The 20,616-nt window shown below is 48.8% G+C and overlaps 1 protein-coding gene across 1 annotated transcript; it reads right to left on the reverse strand.

The window, feature by feature from the left end:
* On the reverse strand, positions 1-20,362 carry LOC112226343 (syntaxin-binding protein 4-like). Its single transcript, XM_042316627.1, has 11 exons — positions 20,233-20,362; positions 19,130-19,257; positions 18,126-18,215; positions 12,872-13,093; positions 11,846-11,899; positions 7,678-7,728; positions 7,253-7,396; positions 5,601-5,717; positions 3,525-3,574; positions 3,193-3,393; positions 1-2,659 (listed from the first exon to the last, which is right to left on the reverse strand). Exons 2-11 carry the CDS (start codon positions 19,184-19,186, stop codon positions 2,602-2,604), a joined length of 1,044 nt encoding a protein of 347 aa, XP_042172561.1. The 5' UTR covers positions 19,187-19,257; positions 20,233-20,362; the 3' UTR covers positions 1-2,601.
* Positions 20,363-20,616: the final 254 nt, after the last annotated feature.

The following is a 20,616-nucleotide window of genomic DNA, read 5'->3' on the forward strand; positions in this document are numbered from 1 at the left end:
TGTATTTGAGGTTAATCCTTTATTAAAAACAGTAAAAGAAAGTTCGGAGGCCACACATAATGATGCAATCTAGTTCAATTACAGGACTACATGTCAGTCAGTTTGGTAAAGCGTGTGCATTTAACAATATAAACAATACACCTCGGACACATTTAGCCGGCTACGGTCTTATTAATGTTAGATGACCTCCTGTTGTACACATCTCCTTGACTTGTGTCCCAAAACACTCTCTTTCTTTCCCTGAAGTGTGCACTCGTTCACTACTCCATACAAATGTAAAATACATGGATATGTGTTGGCACGGGCTGGACTCTAGAGGGAGTTCCATATTCCAGTCATGTCCTCTGAAATCCATAAAGGAAAGTGAACGAGTGCACACTTCGGGAGAACGGAGAGATTATTGGGACGCAGGCCATATATCCCACCACACAGGTATCGTTAGCATACAACCTATTCTTTTAAACAAGACAGTATAACTCATGTTTTTCTCTACATTCCTGAAACCAAACATTTGATTCCATAGTTGGATGTTGAACGACAGGTTGTCAGAACCAGAACCATGCAGTGATAGTATGGTACCGATGATGTTTCCAGTTGAGATACACTGCTTTGCGTTGTGTCTCAATTACTCGTCATTGGCTTCCTTCCTCGTCTCCTTTCCTTCATTAGCACTGAGGAAGTATCAGGTGTTTTGAGTTGATAGACACCGGCTGGGTCTCAATACTCTTTCATTACTTCCTTTCCTTGTCTCCTCCCCTCATTTCCTTTTCTTCGGGACCTCTAACAGGTGAAAGGATTGGATGGCTTTCCACCATATTGCTTGTTTTACCTACAGTATCACTTCTTTCCATATCACTGATCATGAAGGAAAAGGACACAAGGAAAGGACACAAGGAAAGGGAGCTAGTTACGACTATCGAGACACAGCCACTGCTAAAAGGCCATTGTTGTTGTCTTTTCCATTCTTTTTTTATTGTCTTGGTGACATAACCTCAATCTCAGAGAACAAGCCAACAAACTGTGGGTTATGGAACGGAACTTCCACACAGCTGTCGCTATGGAGACGCAGTTCTAACAGAAGTCACGGAACATATGTGATATGACAGCGTAGTAAGTATTCACAGAACTCAACAGTAAGGAAGAAAGGAATCCTCATAGACAACGCCTTGAACGAGCTTCAACTGACACAGACATACTATAGTAAGCTCTGGCTTGGTCCAGCGGATTTGTTTGTGTGTGTGTGTGTGTGTGTGTGTGTGTGTGTGTGTGTGTGTGTGTGTGTGTGTGTGCGTCAGTCAGAAGATGTGGAGAAGGACATCAAAGGAGAGTGCAATATTTCTTTCAGCTTAAAGATTTACAAGGTTTTATAATAACAGCAAAAGCAGACGTCTCGGCGTCGCCATGACAGCTCGTGCAGGTCCTAAAGCTTCTTCCTCTACCTCGGTATCCGTAACAGAAAATGGGCTTTTCCAGTACAAAATCATCTTCAAAACAGACAGACAGTTCATCAGAGCACTTCAGTATAAGGGACAATCCGTTTCTGTACACAGGGTCATCACCATGGTGACACGATGTCATCAGGATGAGACGCTTTGGATCAGGGCACATCGTCCACGTTATCCTCTCTCTCTCTCTCTCTGAAGTATACACATACAGGGCACTTACTGTAGCCATGGCGATACAGCTATAGAGAAAGCTAGGGCTAGGTTCCAATACCCTAGCCTGGCTTCCTCTCCTCACCTCTGGGAACTGTTGTGAGCAAAAATACACATTTCTGTCCTCTCTCAGATAATGAACACAAACGTCGTCATCTCTCTTCGTGTCCTTGAGGACCGCTGATCCCCAAAATAAACGGATGGAAATGGAACCAATTTGACGAGCAGCCAATGTCATACTGGCATATTGAGCGTAACTATCCGGTCTCTCCAGATTTCAGTGGTCAGGAAGGATACAAGGAAATAGGATACAAGGAAATAGGACATGAGAGAATTCATCTTTTACAGAGTATTGGAACTCAGGGATAGAAAGGTTCAGTGCATCATCATCATCATCATAGCTCATGCTGTATGTCTGTACACCTACACACCCAACGGTAGCGCCTTGGCTTTGTAGTGCTGTCTAATCGGCTACGGCAAGCTCTTTGGAACAAACTGAACTGCATCTACAAGTCTCTGCCATTTCCAGTCACTCCCAGTTGAGAATCTCCCCTTCATTCACATTCTGATAAATGCTAAATATCAACAGAGAAACGTAAGTACACACACAGCTGTATTAGAAAACAGATAAACTAGAACATTTTGCGGTTAATCGGTAAAGCAATCCCAGAACATTGACTGAAGCCTCAACTAATGACAGTAGTTCATTTTCAAAGAGTTGTAAGTGATTTTTTTTTACGCACACTGGATAGCATCCTACATACAGTCTGTCTGGTTGTCTCTCTCAATCTGTCTGTCTGTCTTTTAAAGGGTCGTTGGTAGTTTTTAGGTAAACGTAGTCAGCCAAGCACAGTGTTCTTCTGAGCCTAGTCCCCAGCCACGTTGTTCTTTTCACGTCCTCGTAACGTTCTCTAAAACACTCTCTGTGACGTTCTCTGAACGTTCTCTACTGGCGGCGCTCGTCTTTGGCTGGATCTTCTGTAGGAGATGTCTGAGCCGCCGAGCTATGAGGGAAGGAGGAGAGAGGGAGGGAAGGAGGAGAGAGGGAGAGAAGGAGGAGAGAAGGAGAGAAGGAGGAGAGGTGAGGGAAGAGAGGAGAGAGGGAGAGAAGGAGGAGAGAGGGAGAGAAGGAGGAGAGAGGGAGAGAAGGAGGAGAGGTGAATGAAGAGAGGAAGATAAGGAAGAGAGGAGAGGGAAGGAGGAGAGAGGGAGAGAAGGAGGTGAGAGGGAGAGAAGGAGGAGAGGTGAGTGAAGAGAGGAAGATAAGGAAGAGAGGAGAGGGAAGGAGGAGAGAGGGAGAGAAGGAGGAGAGAAGGAGAGAAGGAGGAGAGGTGAGGGAAGAGAGGAGAGAGGGAGAGAAGGAGGAGAGAGGGAGAGAAGGAGGAGAGGTGAGGGAAGAGAGGAAGATAAGGAAGAGAGGAGAGGGAAGGAGGAGAGAGGAGAGGGAAGACTATGCCTATCAAATACTCAGAGGCCATATTCCATCTAGATACAGATGGGTTGTGAGTGGAAGTAAGTGCTGCTCATACATACTCACTGTGTTGCCCGGTTAGGGTCCATGGCTGGGTCAGGTGGTTCACCCACCTCTGAGTCACTGAGAGGGGCTGTATCATCGGTGCTGCTCAGGGATCTGACCCCCTCCACCAGCTCCCTGGCCTCTGCAGCTAACTGGCAGGCTGGGTCTGGGATGGGAGAGGGGGTCTCTGGACTGTCTGTGGCTGGAGAGGTCCTGCTACTCCTGTTAGTACAAGGAAGCACACATACACACACACACACACACCCCCTCCGGTCAGATCAACAGACTGTCAGAATGAACAAACATTTGAAGAATTGTCATAAAGGAGTTACATCTAGAAGATAAGCACTTACCCATTTTCCATTCCAAACAAGCTGGGGGTGGTGAGCACTTTGTGAACATTCTGAGAAATAAACACATTCAGCCAGTCAGTTAGCCAGTCAGTTAGCCAGTCAGTTAGCCAGCCAGTCAGTCAGCCAGTTAACCAGTCAGTCAGTTAGCCAGCCAGTCAGTCAGCCAGTTAACCAGTCAGTCAGTTAGCCAGCCAGTCAGTCAGCCAGTTAACCAGCCAGTCAGTTAGCCAGTCAGTCAGCCAGTTAACCAGTCAGTCAGTTAGCCAGTCAGTCAGCCAGTTAACCAGTCAGTCAGTTAGCCAGCCAGTCAGCCAGTTAACCAGCCAGCCAGTTCAGTCACCAGTTAACCCAGTCAGTTAGCCAGCCAGTCAGTCAGCCAGTTAACCAGCCAGCCAGCCAGTCAGTCAGCCAGCCAGTTAACCAGCCCAGTCAGTTAACCAGCCAGTTAGCCAGCCAGTCAGTCAGCCAGTTAACCAGCCAGTCAGTTAGCCAGTCAGTTAGCCAGCCAGTCAGTCAGCCAGTTAACCAGCCAGTCAGTTAGCAGTTAGCCAGCCAGTCAGTCAGCCAGTTAACCAGCCAGTCAGTTAGCCAGTTGGACAGCCAGCCAGTCAGCCAGTCAGTTAGTTGTCAGTCAGCCAGTTAGCCAGTCAGTTAGTAGTCAGCCAGTCAGTTAACCAGCCAGTCAGTCAGCCAGTTAGCCAGTCAGTTAGTCAGTCAGCCAGTCAGTTAACCAGCCAGTCAGTCAGCCAGTTAACCAGCCAGTCAGTTAACCAGCCAGTCAGTCAGCCAGTTAACCAGTCAGCCAGTCAGCCAGCCAGTCAGTCAGTCAGTTAACCAGCCAGTCAGTCAGCCAGTTAACCAGCCAGTCAGTTAAGCCAGCCAGTCAGTCAGCCAGTTAACCAGCCAGTCAGTTAGCCAGTTAGCCAGCCAGTCAGTCAGCCAGTTAACCAGCCAGTCAGTTAGCCAGTTGGACAGCCAGCCAGTCAGTCAGCCAGTCAGTTAGCCAGCCCGTCAGTCAGCCAGTTAGCCAGTCAGTTAGTCAGTCAGCCAGTCAGTTAACCAGCCAGTCAGTCAGCCAGTTAGCCAGTCAGTTAGTCAGTCAGCCAGTCAGTTAACCAGCCAGTCAGTCAGCCAGTTAACCAGCCAGTCAGTCAGCCAGTCGGACAGCCAGCCAGTCAGTCAGCCAGTCAGTTAGCCAGCCCGTCAGTCAGCCAGTTAGCCAGTCAGTTAGTCAGTCAGCCAGTTAGCCAGTCAGTCAGCAGTCAGAGTTAGCCAGTCAGTTAGTCAGTCAGCCAGTCAGTTAACCAGCCAGTCAGTCAGCCAGTTAACCAGCCAGTCAGTCAGCCAGTTAGCCAGCCAGTCAGTCAGCGAGTTAGCCAGCCAGTCAGTTAGCCAGTCAGCACAGAAATCCACATACATAAAACTAGAAAGTATTTTTGAACCACTAGGTGGCAGTACAGGTTCAGAACATAACAGAGCATGCCCAGAGAGGTGTCAGCTAGGACTCACAGGTAGGTGTGTTACAGAACCTGTGTGACTGTGTTTACATTTGAGAGGTGGACAGGTGAGTGTTGTTGTAAAGGTGTGTTACTGTGTTACAGGTGTAATGTTACCTGTGTGAAGCCCAGGAGTTAGTTGTATGAGAGGTGGACAGGTAAGGGTTGTTGTAAAGGTGTGTTACTGTGTTACAGGTGTAATGTTACCTGTGTGAAGCCCAGGAGTTAGTTGTATGAGAGGTGGACAGGTGAGGGTTGTTGTAAAGGTGTGTTACTGTGTTACAGGTGTAATGTTACCTGTGTGAAGCCCAGGAGTTAGTTGTATGAGAGGTGGACAGGTAAGGGTTGTTGTAAAGGTGTGTTACTGTGTTACAGGTGTAATGTTACCTGTGTGAAGCCCAGGAGTTAGTTGTATGAGAGGTGGACAGGTGAGTGTTGTTGTAAAGGTGTGTTACTGTGTTACAGGTGTAATGTTACCTGTGTGAAGCCCAGGAGTTAGTTGTATGAGAGGTGGACAGGTGAGGGTTGTTGTAAAGGTGTGTTGGGGGTGAGTCACAGGTGTGTTACAGGTGTAGTGTACCTGTGCGAATCCCAGTAGTTTCTTGTTGGAGATCTCCAGGTGTCTTCTGCTCAGCTCAGACTTCCTCAGCTGACAGTCAATCATCGACAACTTCCTGTTTAACTCCATCACATCTTCCTGGAGTATAACACACAGAATCACTTCCTGTTTAACTCCATCACATCTTCCTGGAGTATAACACACAGAATCACTTCCTGTTTAACTCCATCACATCCTTCTGGAGTATAACACACAGAATCACTTCCTGTTTAACTCCATCACATCTTCCTGGAGTATAACACACAGAATCACTTCCTGTTTAACTCCATCACATCTTCCTGGAGTATAACACACAGAATCACTTCCTGTTTAACTCCATCACATCTTCCTGGAGTATAACACACAGAATCACTTCCTGTTTAACTCCATCACATCTTCCTGGAGTATAACACACAGAATCACTTCCTGTTTAACTCCATCACATCTTCCTGGAGTATAACACACAGAATCACTTCCTGTTTAACTCCATCACATCTTCCTGGAGTATAACACACAGAATCACTTCCTGTTTAACTCCATCACATCTTCCTGGAGTATAACACACAGAATCACTTCCTGTTTAACTCCATCACATCTTCCTGGAGTATAACACACAGAATCACTTCCTGTTTAACTCCATCACATCCTTCTGGGGTACAACACACACAATCACTTCCTGTTAAATTCCATCACATTTTCCTGGGGTACAACACACAGAATCACTTCCTGTTAAACTCCATCACATCCTCCTGACTAGTGTTGTCCTGCTGGGTCACAGTATTTTAGGGTAGAAAAGACTAGTGTTGTCCTGCTGGGTCACAGTATTTTAGGGTAGAAAAGACTAGTGTTGTCCTGCTGGGTCACAGTATTTTAGGGTATAAAAGACTAGTGTTGTCCTGCTGGGTCACAGTATTTTAGGGTATAAAAGACTAGTGTTGTCCTGCTGGGTCACAGTATTTTATGGTAGAAAAGACTAGTGTTGTCCTGCTGGGTCACAGTATTTTATGGTAGAAAAGACTAGTGTTGTCCTGCTGGGTCACAGTATTTTAGGGTAGAAAAGACTAGTGTTGTCCTGCTGGGTCACAGTATTTTATGGTAGAAAAGACTAGTGTTGTCCTGCTGGGTCACAGTATTTTATGGTAGAAAAGACTAGTGTTGTCCTGCTGGGTCACAGTATTTTAGGGTATAAAAGACTAGTGTTGTCCTGCTGGGTCACAGTATTTTAGGGTATAAAAGACTAGTGTTGTCCTGCTGGGTCACAGTATTTTAGGGTATAAAAGACTAGTGTTGTCCTGCTGGGTCACAGTATTTTAGGGTATAAAAGACTAGTGTTGTCCTGCTGGGTCACAGTATTTTAGGGTAGAAAAGACTAGTGTTGTCCTGCTGGGTCACAGTATTTTAGGGTAGAAAAGACTAGTGTTGTCCTGCTGGGTCACAGTATTTTATGGTAGAAAAGACTAGTGTTGTCCTGCTGGGTCACAAACAATTGTCTGGAGTGTTTCAGAAATGGAGAGGTCTGCTGCCCTCCACTGCAACCAACCTGCACATCTTTCTGACTGCTTTGTCATCACTTGTGTCTGCAGCCCACCCAGACGACTCTAGTCTTTTCTTCCATTAATTGGTTTTAAGTCTACCTTAGTAGCTTCCAGACCCTTCTGTTTCTTGCCCGCCAGTTGGTTCTTCAGGTCTTTGATCTCAGCCTCTAGCAGTGTAATGACCTCTTCATAGTCCTGCTCTGCACTGTTACTCTGTCTGTCTCTCTGCACTGCCTCCGCTACCTGCAGGGGTAGAAGAAGAAGATGATGAAGAAGATGATGAAGAAGATGAAGATGATGATGAAGAAGATGAAGAAGAAGATGAAGAAGAGAAGATGAAGAAGTACCCAAGGTCTAACAGAAATTCAACTTCCCATTTCCAACGGAAATTCAACTTGGGACACATACCAGCCGTACTGCAGACATTTACATGAGTACACAAACTGTACACAGAGAGACATGGAGCAGCTGTGGGGGTGAAGTCTCTTGTCTGGTTTAGGGGTTTATTAGTGGATAAATATTACCTGCACACGAGTCTTCAGGCGACTGTTCTCCTCCACCGTCGCACACGCTTTCTGATGGAGGGAGGGAGAGGGAATGAGGGAGGGAGGGATGGAGAGAGAGGGAGGGAATGAGGGAGGGAGGGAGGGATGGAGAGAGAGGGAGGGAATGAGGGAGGGAGGTAGGGATGGAGATAGAGGGAGGGAATGAGGGAGGTAGGGATGGAGAGAGGATGGGAGGGAGGGATGGGAGAGAGGGAGGGAGGGAGGGAGAGGGAGGGAGGGATGGAGAGAGGGAGGGAATGAGGGAGGTAGGGATGGAGAGAGAGGGAGGGAGGGATGAGAGAGGGAGAGAGGGAGGGAGGGATGGAGAGAGAGGGAGGGAGGGAGGGAGAGAGAGGGAGGGAGGGATGGAGAGAGAGGGAGGGAGGGATGGAGAGAGAGGGAGAATGAGGGATGGAGATAGATGGATGGGAATGAGGGAGGGAGGGATGGAGAGAGAGGAGGGAGGGATGGAGAGAGAGGGAGGGAGGGATGGAGAGAGAGGGAGGTAGGGATGGAGAGAGAGGGAGGGAGGGATGGAGAGAGAGGGAGGGAGGGATGGAGAGAGAGGGAGGGAATGAGTGAAGGAAAAAGAGCAAGAATGAGTGTGTTAATACAACTATGCCTGGCAAAGATAGCACAAGATAGGATAAGATACGATAGGATAAGATAGAATACGATAAGATACGATAGGATAAGATAGAATAAGATATGATAAGATACGACAAGATACGATAAGATAGGATATGATAGGATACGATGGGATACGGTGGGATACGGTGGGATACGGTGCGATACGATAAGGTGGGATACGGTGGGATACGGTGGGATATGGTGGGATATGGTGGGATACGGTGGGATATGATGGGATATGATGGGATACGGTGGGATACGGTGGGATACGGTGGGATAAGGTGGGATATGGTGGGATACGGTGGGATATGATGGGATACGGTGGGATATGATACGCTGGGATACGCTGGGATATGGTGGGATACGGTGGGATACGATGGGATATGGTGGGATACGGTGGGATATGATGGGGATATGATGGGATATGGTGGGATATGATGGGATATGGTGGGATACGGTGGGATATGGTGGGATACGGTGGGATACGGTGGGATACGGATATGGATACGATGGGATATGATGGGATATGATGGGATATGGTGGGATACGGTGGGATACGATACGGTGGGATACGGTGGGATATGGTGGGATACGGTGGGATATGGTGGGATGGATACGATGGGATACGATGGGATATGGTGGGATACGGTGGGATACGGTGGATATGGTGGGATACGGTGGGATATGGTGGGATACGATACGATGGGATACGGATGGGATATGGTGGGATACGGTGGGATATGGTGGGATACGGTGGGATACGATGGGATACGGTGGGATATGATGGGATATGGTGGGATACGATACGGTGGGATACGCTGGGATATGGTGGGATACGATACGCTGGGATACGCTGGGATATGGTGGGATACGATACGATGGGATATGGTGGGATACGGTGGGATATGATGGGATACGATACGATGGGATATGGTGGGATATGATGGGATATGGTGGGATACGGTGGGATATGGTGGGATACGGTGGGATATGGTGGGATACGATACGATGGGATATGGTGGGATATGATGGGATATGGTGGGATACGGTGGGATATGATGGGATACGATACGCTGGGATACGGTGGGATATGATGGGATATGGTGGGATACGATACGCTGGGATAAGCTGGGATATGGTGGGATACGGTGGGATATGATGGGATATGGTGGGATACGATACGATGGGATATGGTGGGATACGATACGATGGGATACGATGGGATATGATGGGATACGGTGGGATATGATGGGATACGATACGCTGGGATACGGTGGGATATGATGGGATATGGTGGGATACGATACGCTGGGATAAGCTGGGATATGGTGGGATATGATGGGATATGGTGGGATACGATGGGATACGCTGCGATACGGTGGGATACGCTGCAATAAGATGGGATATGGTGGGATACGCTGCGATACGGTGGGATACGCTGCGATAAGATGGGATATGGTGGGATACGGTGGGATAAGATGGAATTCGCTGCGATACAATGGGATATGGTGGGATACGCTGCAATAAGATGGGATATGGTGGGATACGCTGCGATACGGTGGGATACGCTGCGATAAGATGGGATATGGTGGGATACGCTGCTATAAGATGGGATATGGTGGGATAAACTGGAATACGCTGCGATACAATGGGATATGGTGGGATACGCTGCAATAAGATGGGATATGGTGGGATACGATACGCTGGGATACGCTGGGATATGGTGGGATACGATACGATGGGATATGGTGGGATACGGTGCGATACGATACGGTGGGATACGGTGGGATACGATGGGATACGGTACGATGGGATATGGTGGGATATGGTGGGATACGATACGGTGGGATACGATACGGTGGGATATGGTGGGATACGGTGGGATACGATACGGTGGGATACGGTGGGATGACGGATACGGGGATACGATACGATGGGATATGGTGGGATACGATACGGTGGGATATGGTCGGATACGGTGGGATACGATACGCTGGGATACGGTGGAATATGATGGGATATGGTGGGATACGATACGATGGGATACGATGGGATATGGTGGGATACGATACGCTGGGATAAGCTGGGATATGGTGGGATATGATGGGATATGGTGGGATACGATGGGATACGCTGCGATACGGTGGGATACGGTGGGATACGCTGCAATAAGATGGGATATGGTGGGATACGCTGCGATACGGTGGGATACGCTGCGATAAGATGGGATATGGTGGGATACGCTGCTATAAGATGGGATATGGTGGGATACGGTGGGATAAGATGGAATTCGCTGCGATACAATGGGATATGGTGGGATACGCTGCAATAAGATGGGATATGGTGGGATACGCTGCGATACAGTGGGATACGCTGCGATAAGATGGGATATGGTGGGATACGCTGCTATAAAATGGGATATGGTGGGATAAACTGGAATACGCTGCGATACAATGGGATATGGTGGGATACGCTGCAATAAGATGGGATATGGTGGGATACGCTGCGATACGGTGGGATATGGTGGGATACGGTGCGATAAGATGGGATATGGTGGGATACGCTGCGATAAAATGGGATACGGTGGGATACAATGGGATAAGGTGGGATATGTTGGGATACCCAGCGATCCCATCATATCCCACTACATCGCAGCGTATCCCACGGTATCCCACCTTATCCCATCTTATCCCACCGTATACCACCGTATCCCACCGTATCGCAGCGTATCCCACCATATCCCATCTTATCGCAGCGTATCCCACCATATCCCATCTTATCACAGCGTATCCCACCGTATTCCATCTTATCGCAGCGTATCCCATCGTATCGCAGCGTATCCCACCATATCCCATCTTATCACAGCGTATCCCACCATATCCCATCTTATCGCAGCGTATCCCACCCCACCATATCCCATCTCATCACAGTGTATCCCACCATATCCCATCTTATCCCAACATATCCCACCATATCCCATTTTATCCCACCATATCCCATCTTATCGCAGCGTATCCCACCATATCCCATCTTATCGCAGCGTATCCCACCATATCCCATCTTATAGCAGCGTATCCCACCATATCCCATCTTATCCCACCATATCCCATCTTATCGCAGCGTATCCCACTGTATCGCAGGGTATCCCACCATATCCCATCTTATCGCAGGGTATCCCACCATATCCCATCTTATCCCACCGTATCCCACCGTATCGCAGCGTATCCCAACGTATCGCAGCGTATCCCACCGTATCGCAGCGTATCCCACCATATCCCACCATATCGCAGCGTATCCCACCGTATCGCAGCGTATCCCACCATATCCCACCATATCGCAGCGTATCCCACCGTATCGCAGCGTATCCCACCATATCCCACCATATCGCAGCGTATCCCACCGTATCGCAGCGTATCCCACCGTATCCCAGCGTATCCCACCATATCCCACCATATCGCAGCGTATCCCACCGTATCGCAGCATATCCCACTGTGGTTGTCCACTTGTTGTCACTCACCTCTGAGGTGTTGTGTAACTCCTCCTCCAGGGTTGACTTGCTGTGCTCTGTGTCCTGGGGTAGTGTAGGAAAACCAGCAGGTTGACTGACCTGGGGTAGTGTAGGAAAACCATCAGGTTAACTGACCTGGGGTAGTGTAGGAAAACCATCAGGTTAACTGACCTGGGGTAGTGTAGGAAAACCATCAGGTTGACTGACCTGGGGTAGTGTAGGAAAACCATCAGGTTGACTGACCTGGGGTAGTGTAGGAAAACCATCAGGTTGACTGACCTGGGGTAGTGCAGGAAAACCAGCAGGTTGACTGATCTGGGGTAGTGTAGGAAAAGCAGCTGGTTGACTGACCTGGGGTAGTGTAGGAAAACCAGCTGGTTGACTGACCTGGGGTAGTGTAGGAAAACCATCAGGTTAACTGACCTGGGGTAGTGTAGGAAAACCAGCAGGTTGACTGACCTGGGGTAGTGTAGGAAAACCATCAGGTTAACTGACCTGGGGTAGTGTCGGAAAACCAGCAGGTTGACTGATCTGGGGTAGTGTAGGAAAACCATCAGGTTGACTGACCTGGGGTAGTGTAGGAAAACCATCAGGTTAACTGACCTGGGGTAGTGTCGGAAAACCAGCAGGTTGACTGATCTGGGGTAGTGTAGGAAAACCAGCTGGTTGACTGACCTGGGGTAGTGTAGGAAAACCATCAGGTTGACTGACCTGGGGTAGTGTAGGAAAACCAGCAGGTTGACTGATCCGGGGTAGTGTCGGAAAACCATCAGGTTGACTGACCTGGGGTAATGTCGGAAAACCATCAGGTTGACTGACCTGGGGTAGTGTAGGAAAACCAGCAGGTTGACTGATCTGGGGTAGTGTAGGAAAACCAGCTGGTTGACTGACCTGGGGTAGTGTAGGGAAACCAGCAGGTTGACTGACCTGGGGTAGTGTAGGAGAACCATCAGGTTGACTGACCTGGGGTAGTGTAGGAAAACCAGCAGGTTGACTGACCTGGGGTAATGTAGGAAAACCAGCAGGCTGACTGACCTGGGGTAGTGTAGGAAAACCAGCACGTTGACTGACCTGGGGTAGTGTAGGAAAACCAGCAGGCTGACTGATCTGGGGTAGTGTAGGAAAACCAGCAGGCTGACTGATCTGGGGTAGTGTAGGAAAACCAGCACGTTGACTGACCTGGGGTAGTGTAGGAAAACCAGCAGGCTGACTGATCTGGGGTAGTGTAGGAAAACCAGCAGGCTGACTGTGATTGGACTGTGAACAAAGTTGAAGTCAATTCAATGTTACTCTGATACACATTGCACATTGTAAAATAGTAACATTGTATATTTAAGCAATAAGGCCAGAGGGGGTGTGGCCAATTTAAACTATAGACTATAGAAACGTCCTCTCACTGTCAACTGCGTTTATTTTCAGCAAACTTAACTTAATGTGTAAATATTTGTATGAACATAACAAGATTCAACAACTGAGAGAACAAGTTCCACAGACATGTGACTAACAGAAATGGAATAATGTGTCCCCTGAACAAAGGGGGGGTCAAAATCAAAAGTAACAGTCAGTATCTGGTGTGGCCACCAGCTGCATTAAGTACTGCAGTACATCTCCTCCTCATGGACTGCACCAGATTTGCCAGTTCTTGCTGTGAGATGTTACCCCACTCTTCCACCAAGGCACCTGCAAGTTCCCAGACATTTCTGGGGGGCCTTAGCCCTCACCCTCCGATCCAACAGGTCCCAGACGTGCCCTAGCCCTCACCCTACAATCCAACAGGTCCCAGACGTGCCCTAGCCCTCACCCTCCGATCCAACAGGTCCCAGACGTGCCCTAGCCCTCACCCTCCAATCCAACAGGTCCCAGACGTGCCCTAGCCCTCACCCTCCAATCCAACAGGTCCCAGACGTGCCCTAGCCCTCACCCTCCAATCCAACAGGTCCCAGACGTGCCCTAGCCCTCACCCTCCAATCCAACAGGTCCCAGACGTGCCCTAGCCCTCACCCTCCGATCCAACAGGTCCCAGACGTGCCCTAGCCCTCACCCTCCGATCCAACAGGTCTAGCCCTCACCCTCCAATCCAACAGGTCCCAGACGTGCCCTAGCCCTCACCCTCCAATCCAACAGGTCCCAGACGTGCCCTAGCCCTCACCCTCCGATCCAACAGGTCCCAGACGTGCCCTAGCCCTCACCCTCCAATCCAACAGGTCCCAGACGTGCCCTAGCCCTCACCCTCCAATCCAACAGGTCCCAGACGTGCCCTAGCCCTCACCCTCCGATCCAACAGGTCCCAGACGTGCCCTAGCCCTCACCCTCCATCCAACAGGTCCCAGACGTGCCCTAGCCCTCACCCTCCAATCCAACAGGTCCCAGACTAGCCCTCACCCTGCAGGTCCCTAGCCCTCACCCTCCAATCCAACAGGTCCCAGACGTGCCCTAGCCCTCACCCTCCGATCCAACAGGTCCCAGACGTGCCCTAGCCCTCACCCTCCGATCCAACAGGTCCCAGACGTGCCCTAGCCCTCACCCTCCGATCCAACAGGTCCCAGACGTGCCCTAGCCCTCACCCTCCAACAGGTCCCAGACGTGCCCTAGCCCTCACCCTCCGATCCAACAGGTCCCAGACGTGCCCTAGCCCTCACCCTCCGATCCAACAGGTCCCAGACGTACTCAATGCGATTGAGATCTTCGCTGGCCATGGCAGAACACTGACATTCCTGTCTTGCAGGAAATCACACACAGATAGAACAGTATGGCTGGTGGCATTGTCATGCTGGAGGGTCATGTCAGGATGAGCCTGCAGGGAGGGTACCACATGAGGAAGGAGGATGTCTTCCCTGTAACACACAGCGTTGAGATTGCCTGCAATGACAACAAGCTCAGTCCGATGATGCTGTGACACACCGCCCCAGACCATGACGGACCCTCCACCTCCAAATCGATCCCGCTCCAGAGTACAGGCCTCAGTGTAACGCTCATTCCTTTGACGATAAATGCGAATCCGACCATCAACCCCGGTGAGACAAAACTGCGACTCATCAGTGAAGAGCACTTTTTGCCAGTCCTGTCTGGTCCAGCGACGGTGGGTTTGTGCCCATAGGTGAAGTTGTTGCCAGTCCTGTCTGGTCCAGCGACGGTGGGTTTGTGCCCATAGGTGAAGTTGTTGCCAGTCCTGTCTGGTCCAGCGACGGTGGGTTTGTGCCCATAGGTGGTGTTGGTTTGTGCCCATAGGTGAAGTTGTTGCCAGTCCTGTCCACGGTGGGTTTGTCCTGTTGCCAGTCCTGTCTGGTCCAGCGACGGTGGGTTTGTGCCCATAGGTGAAGTTGTTGCCAGTCCTGTCTGGTCCAGCGACGGTGGGTTTGTGCCCATAAGCAACATTGTTGCCGGTGATGTCTGGTGAGGACCTGCCTTACAACAGGCCTACAAGCCCTCAGTCCAGCCTCTCTCAGCCTATTGCAGACAGTCTGAGCACTGGAGGAGGGATTGTGTGTTCCCGATCTAACTCGGGCAGTTGTTGTTGCCATCCTGTACCTGTCCCGCAGGTGTGATGTTCGGATGTACCGATCCTGTGCAGGTGTTGTTACATGTGGTCTGCCACTGCGAGGACGATCAGCTGTCCATCCTGTCTCCCTGTAGCGCTGTCTTAGGTGTCTCAGTATGGACATAGCAATTTATTGCCCTGGCCACATCTGCAATCCTCATGCCTCTTTGCAGCATGCCTAAGGCACGTTCATGCAGATGAGCAGGGACCCTGGGCATCTTCTTTTGGTGTTTTTCAGAGTCACTAGAAAGGCCTATTTGGTGTCCTAAGTTTTCATAACTGTGACCTTAATTGCCTACCGTCTGTAAGCTGTTAGTGTCTTAACGACCGTTCCACAGGTGCATGTTCATTAATTATTTATGGTTCATTGAACAAGCATGGAAAACAGTGTTTAAACCTTTTACAATGAAGATCTGTGAAGTTATTTGGATTTTTACAAATTATCTTTGAAAGACAGGGTCCTGGAAAAGGGACGTTTCTGTTTTTGCTGAGTTTACAACGGCTAAGGGCTGTTTTTGGCACGACACAATGCAGAGTGCCTGGATACCATACACCACAAACCCCAGCGGTACATTATTGCTATTATAAACTGTGTGTGTGTGTGTGTGTGTGTGTGTGTGTGTGTGTGTGTGTGTGTGCGTGTGCGTGCGTGCGTGTGTGTGCGTGTGTGTGTGTGTGTACATGGGGGTTGTGTAAAAACAAATGTTCTGTCATTTCAGCCAATCAGCCTTCAGAGCTGGAATCACCCAGTTTATAATTGTATATAAACATTTACAAGTGTACATATACTGTACATGCTGTATGAAAATGAGGATTGTTGCGAAATAACAACTAACACTGAACAAAAACATACATGCAACATGCAACAATTTCAAACATGTTCCTGAGTTGCAGTTCATATAAGGAAATCAGTCCATTTAAATAAACTCATTAGGCCCTAATCTATGGATTTCACATGATTGGGAATACAGATATGCATCTGTTGGTCAGAGATACCTTAATAAAAAAACAGTCAGTATCTGGTGTGACCATTTGCCTCATGCACATAGAGTTGATCAGGCTGTTGGTTGTGGCCTGTGGAATGTTGTCCCACTCCTCTTCAATGGCTGTGTAAAGTTGCTGGATATTGGCGGGAACTGGAACACTCTGTTGTACACGTCAATCCAGAGCATCCCAAACATGCTCAATGGGTAACATGTCTGGTGAATAAGAAGGCCATGGAAAAACTGTTTATATTCAGCTTCCAGGAATTGTATACAGATCCTTGTGACATGGGGCCATACATTATCATGCTGAAACATGAGTTGATGGTGGCCAATGAATGACACGACAATGGGATATCATCTCAGTATCTCTGTGCATTCAAATTGCCATCGATAAAATGTTCGTTGTCTGTAGCTTATGCCTCCCCATACCATAACCCCACTGTCACCATGGGGCACTCTGTTCACAACGCTGACATCAGCAAACCGCTCGCCCACACGACACCATACACACTGTCTGCCATCTGCCCCGTACAGCTGAAACTGGGATTCATCCGTGCAGAGCACATTTCTCCAGCGTGCCAGTGACCATCGAAGTGGCCAGTGGAGTCGGTTACAACACCGAACTGCAGTCAGGTCATGACCCTGGAGAGGACGACGCAGATGAACTTCCCTAAGACGGTTTCTGACCGTTTGTGCAGAAATTCTTCGGTTGTGCAAACCCACAGTTTCATCAGTTGTCCGGGTGGCTGGTCTCAGACCATCCCACAGGTGAAGAAGCCTGATGTGGAGGTCCGGGTGGCTGGTCTCAGACCATCCCGCAGGTGAAGAAGCCTGATGTGGAGGTCCTGGGCTGGTTAATCATGGTCTGCGGTTGTGAGGTTAGACGTACTGCCAAATTCTCTAAAACAATGTTGGAAGTGGCTTATGGTAGAGAAATTAACATTAAATGATCTGGCAACAGCTCTGGTGGACATTCCTGTAGTCAGCATGCCAATTGCACGCTCCCTCAAAACTAGAGATATTTGTGGCGTTGTGTTGTGTGACAAAACTGCACATTTTAGAGTGGCCTTTTATTGTCCCCAGTTCAAGGTGCACCTGTGTAATGACCATGCTGTTTAATCAGCTTGTTGATACACCACACCTGTCAGGTAGATGGATTATCTTGGTAAAGGAGAAATGCTCACTAACAGCGATGTAAACAAATTTGTGCACAACAATTGAGAGAAATAAGCTTTTTGTGCGTGTAGAACAATTCTGGGATCTTTTATTTCAGCTCATGAAACATGGGACCAACACTTTACATGATGAGTTTATATATTTTTTTCAGTATAACTATAAATATATATTATGTTATTTGTTCAACATTTTCATTCCAGTATGATTTATTATTACATTGACATTATATTTAGTTATAAATTAAAAAGTGATGAATTATGTTGAGAAAAGCTATTAGTTTAGCCAGTGGTTATAACACTACCAGTTGCAGTGGATATGTGAAAATGAGTGTTAAAATTTTTTGATGTAATTGAATGTGATATTCACAGCACTCTCTCTCTCTCTCACACACACCCACAACCCCCCACCACACACACACACACACACACACACACACACACACACACACACACACACACACACACACACACACACACACACACACACACACACACACACACACACACACACACACACACACACACACACACACACACACACACACACACAGACACAGAGATGTGATGTTTGGACAGGAGTGTGAGTTCACCTTGAGTTGTTTAATCTGGTTCTGCAGCTGTTTCACCTCCGCCTGAAAGTGCTCCAGTTCTTCACTACTGTAGGAATCTGAATCAAAGGTCTGTTACACAGCAATGAGGTTAGACTGGAGCTAGGGACTGTTCGTGTACACACACCCCATGTACACACCCCATGTACACACACCCCATCCACACACACACTCACACACACACACAAACAAACCCCCCACACACACTCACACACACACAAACCCCATGTACACAAACCCACATGTACACAAACCCCATGCACACAAACCCCATCACACACACACCCCACACACACACAAACCCCATGCACACACACACACCCACACACACACAAACCCCATGCACACACACCCCATGTACACACACACTCACACACACACACCCCATGCACCCCATGCACACAAACCCCATGTACACAAACCCCATGCACACACACCCCATGTACACACAAACCCCATGCACACACACCCCATGCACACACACACACACAAACCCCATGCACACACACACACACACAAACCCCATGCACACACACACTCACACAAACCCCATGCACACACACACTCTCACACACACTCACGCATACAATGATGTGAGAAGCACACCCTTCATCTGACAGGGAACATTACAATGGAAGTTTTAGAGGAAGGCAGCTCTCAAAGACTGTGTGTGTGTGTGCGTGTGTGTGTGTGTGCGTGTGTGTGTGTGTGTGTGTGTGTGTGTGTGTGTGTGTCTGTGTCTGTGTGTGTGTGAGACAGGGACCGTCACAATGAAGCTCTTAAAGACATCTTTGATGATTCCCTTGTGTTGCTGCAGGGTGTAAATCTCCTCTGAGAAACACCGTCTGTAAATCCTCTTCGCCAACTCAAACTTCACAACGTCACACAAGCCTCAAAGTCAAGAGGAGCCTCAAGGACTCCATAACAAGAACTTAATAATCCCAGTACTTTGAAACAAGAAGCACAAGTCAATGTTGTTTTCTTACCGGGGAGTGGAAGGCAGAGGTGTCCATCAAGCTAGCTGCTTCGTGATAGGAGAACATGAACTCTTTCTGCCCTAGTCCCGCCTCCTCCAGATTCTCTTGGTAGACGTTGCGTGTGGCCTCAACAAAGTCTGCCCGGCGACAACAAACGCAAAAGAAAAGTTATACTCTGTATAAAACACCGAGGAGCCAATCAGAACCCCTATACCCTATGTAGTAGCTTGTGAATAAAATCTCCTCCAGCTCTGAGGATAACACAGCAACACCGTCATCTTGCTCCTGGGCAAGCTGAACACCTTCTCTGCCAGCTCTGAGACACAGGCCGCTCCAGAGGACTCTGGGCTCTCGTTCTCCGTGGCCGAAGTGGGTAAGACGTTTAAGCGTGTTAACCCTCGCAGGGCTCCCGTCCCAGACGGTCCTCAGAGCATGCACAGACCAGTTGGCTGGAGTGTTTACAGACATATTCAATCTCTCCCTATCCCAGTCTGCTGTCCCCACTTGCTTCAATATGTCCACCATTGTTCCTGTACTCAAGAAGTCAGTGGTAGCTATGGTGACAGTAGGTTGTGGTAGCTATGGTGACACTAGGTGTGTGGTAGCTATGGAGACACTAGGTGTGTGGTAGCTATGGAGACAGTGGGTGTGTGGTATCTATGGAGACACTAGGTGTGTGGTAGCTATGGAGACACTAGGTGTGTGGTAGCTATGGAGACACTAGGTGTGTGGTAGCTATGGAGACACTAGGTGTGTGGTATCTATGGAGACACTAGGTGTGTGGTAGCTATGGAGACAGTAGGTATGTGGTAGCTATGGAGACAGTAGGTGTGTGCTATGGAGACACTAGGTGTGTGGTAGCTATGGAGACAGTAGGTGTGTGGTATCTATGGAGACACTAGGTGTGTGGTAGCTATGGAGACAGTAGGTGTGTGGTAGCTATGGAGACAGTGGGTGTGTGGTAGCTATGGAGACAGTGGGTGTGTGGTAGCTATAGAGACTCTAAGTGTGTGGTATCTATGGAGACACTAGGTGTGTGTTAGCTATAGAGACACTAGGTGTGTGGTATCTATGGAGACACTAGGTGTGTGGTAGCTATAGAGACAATATACCTCCGTAGGACACGGTTCCCTGTGGGTCAGTGATAAGACTTTGTCTCAGCTTCCTCCTCTTCTCCTCCGTCACGTCCAGACCCAGGTACGACAACGCCTGGGGTGGGTTGGGGAGAGAGAGGGGCAAGAGAGAGCGAGATTGGGAAAGAGAGAGAGCGAGGGGGGGACATAGAGAGGGGGAGGGGGGAAAGAGAGGGGGAGCAAGAGGGGGAGCGAGACAGAGGAGAGAAAGCGTTAAGAAGAATTTAAATCTCACATTATGGTAAATCCCTGCTCACTGAGGACATGGCGTATGAGAGACAGTACATCTTGTCACGGTATTACAAAATAAAACCCTCTTCTGTGTGGTTGAAGGCCCAAATCCTGCAGGGGGCAGTATAACAG

This window comes from Oncorhynchus tshawytscha, unplaced genomic scaffold (assembly GCF_018296145.1).
Source record: "Oncorhynchus tshawytscha isolate Ot180627B unplaced genomic scaffold, Otsh_v2.0 Un_contig_5150_pilon_pilon, whole genome shotgun sequence".
Lineage (NCBI taxonomy): Eukaryota > Metazoa > Chordata > Actinopteri > Salmoniformes > Salmonidae > Oncorhynchus > Oncorhynchus tshawytscha.

What these genes read in the sequence shown, in the direction of transcription:
- LOC112226343 (XM_042316627.1), bottom strand. Translation starts at nt 19,186, where the DNA reads ATGTTCTCCTATCACGAAGCAGCTAGCTTGATGGACACCTCTGCCTTC. An exon ending in ACCAGATTAAACAACTCAAG is followed by an intron (nt 13,094 to 18,125) that starts GTGAACTCACAC and finishes CTTTGTTCACAG; the next exon opens with TCCAATCACAGTCAGCCTGC. An exon ending in AACTACTGGGATTCGCACAG is followed by an intron (nt 3,575 to 5,600) that starts GTACACTACACC and finishes TTTATTTCTCAG; the next exon opens with AATGTTCACAAAGTGCTCAC.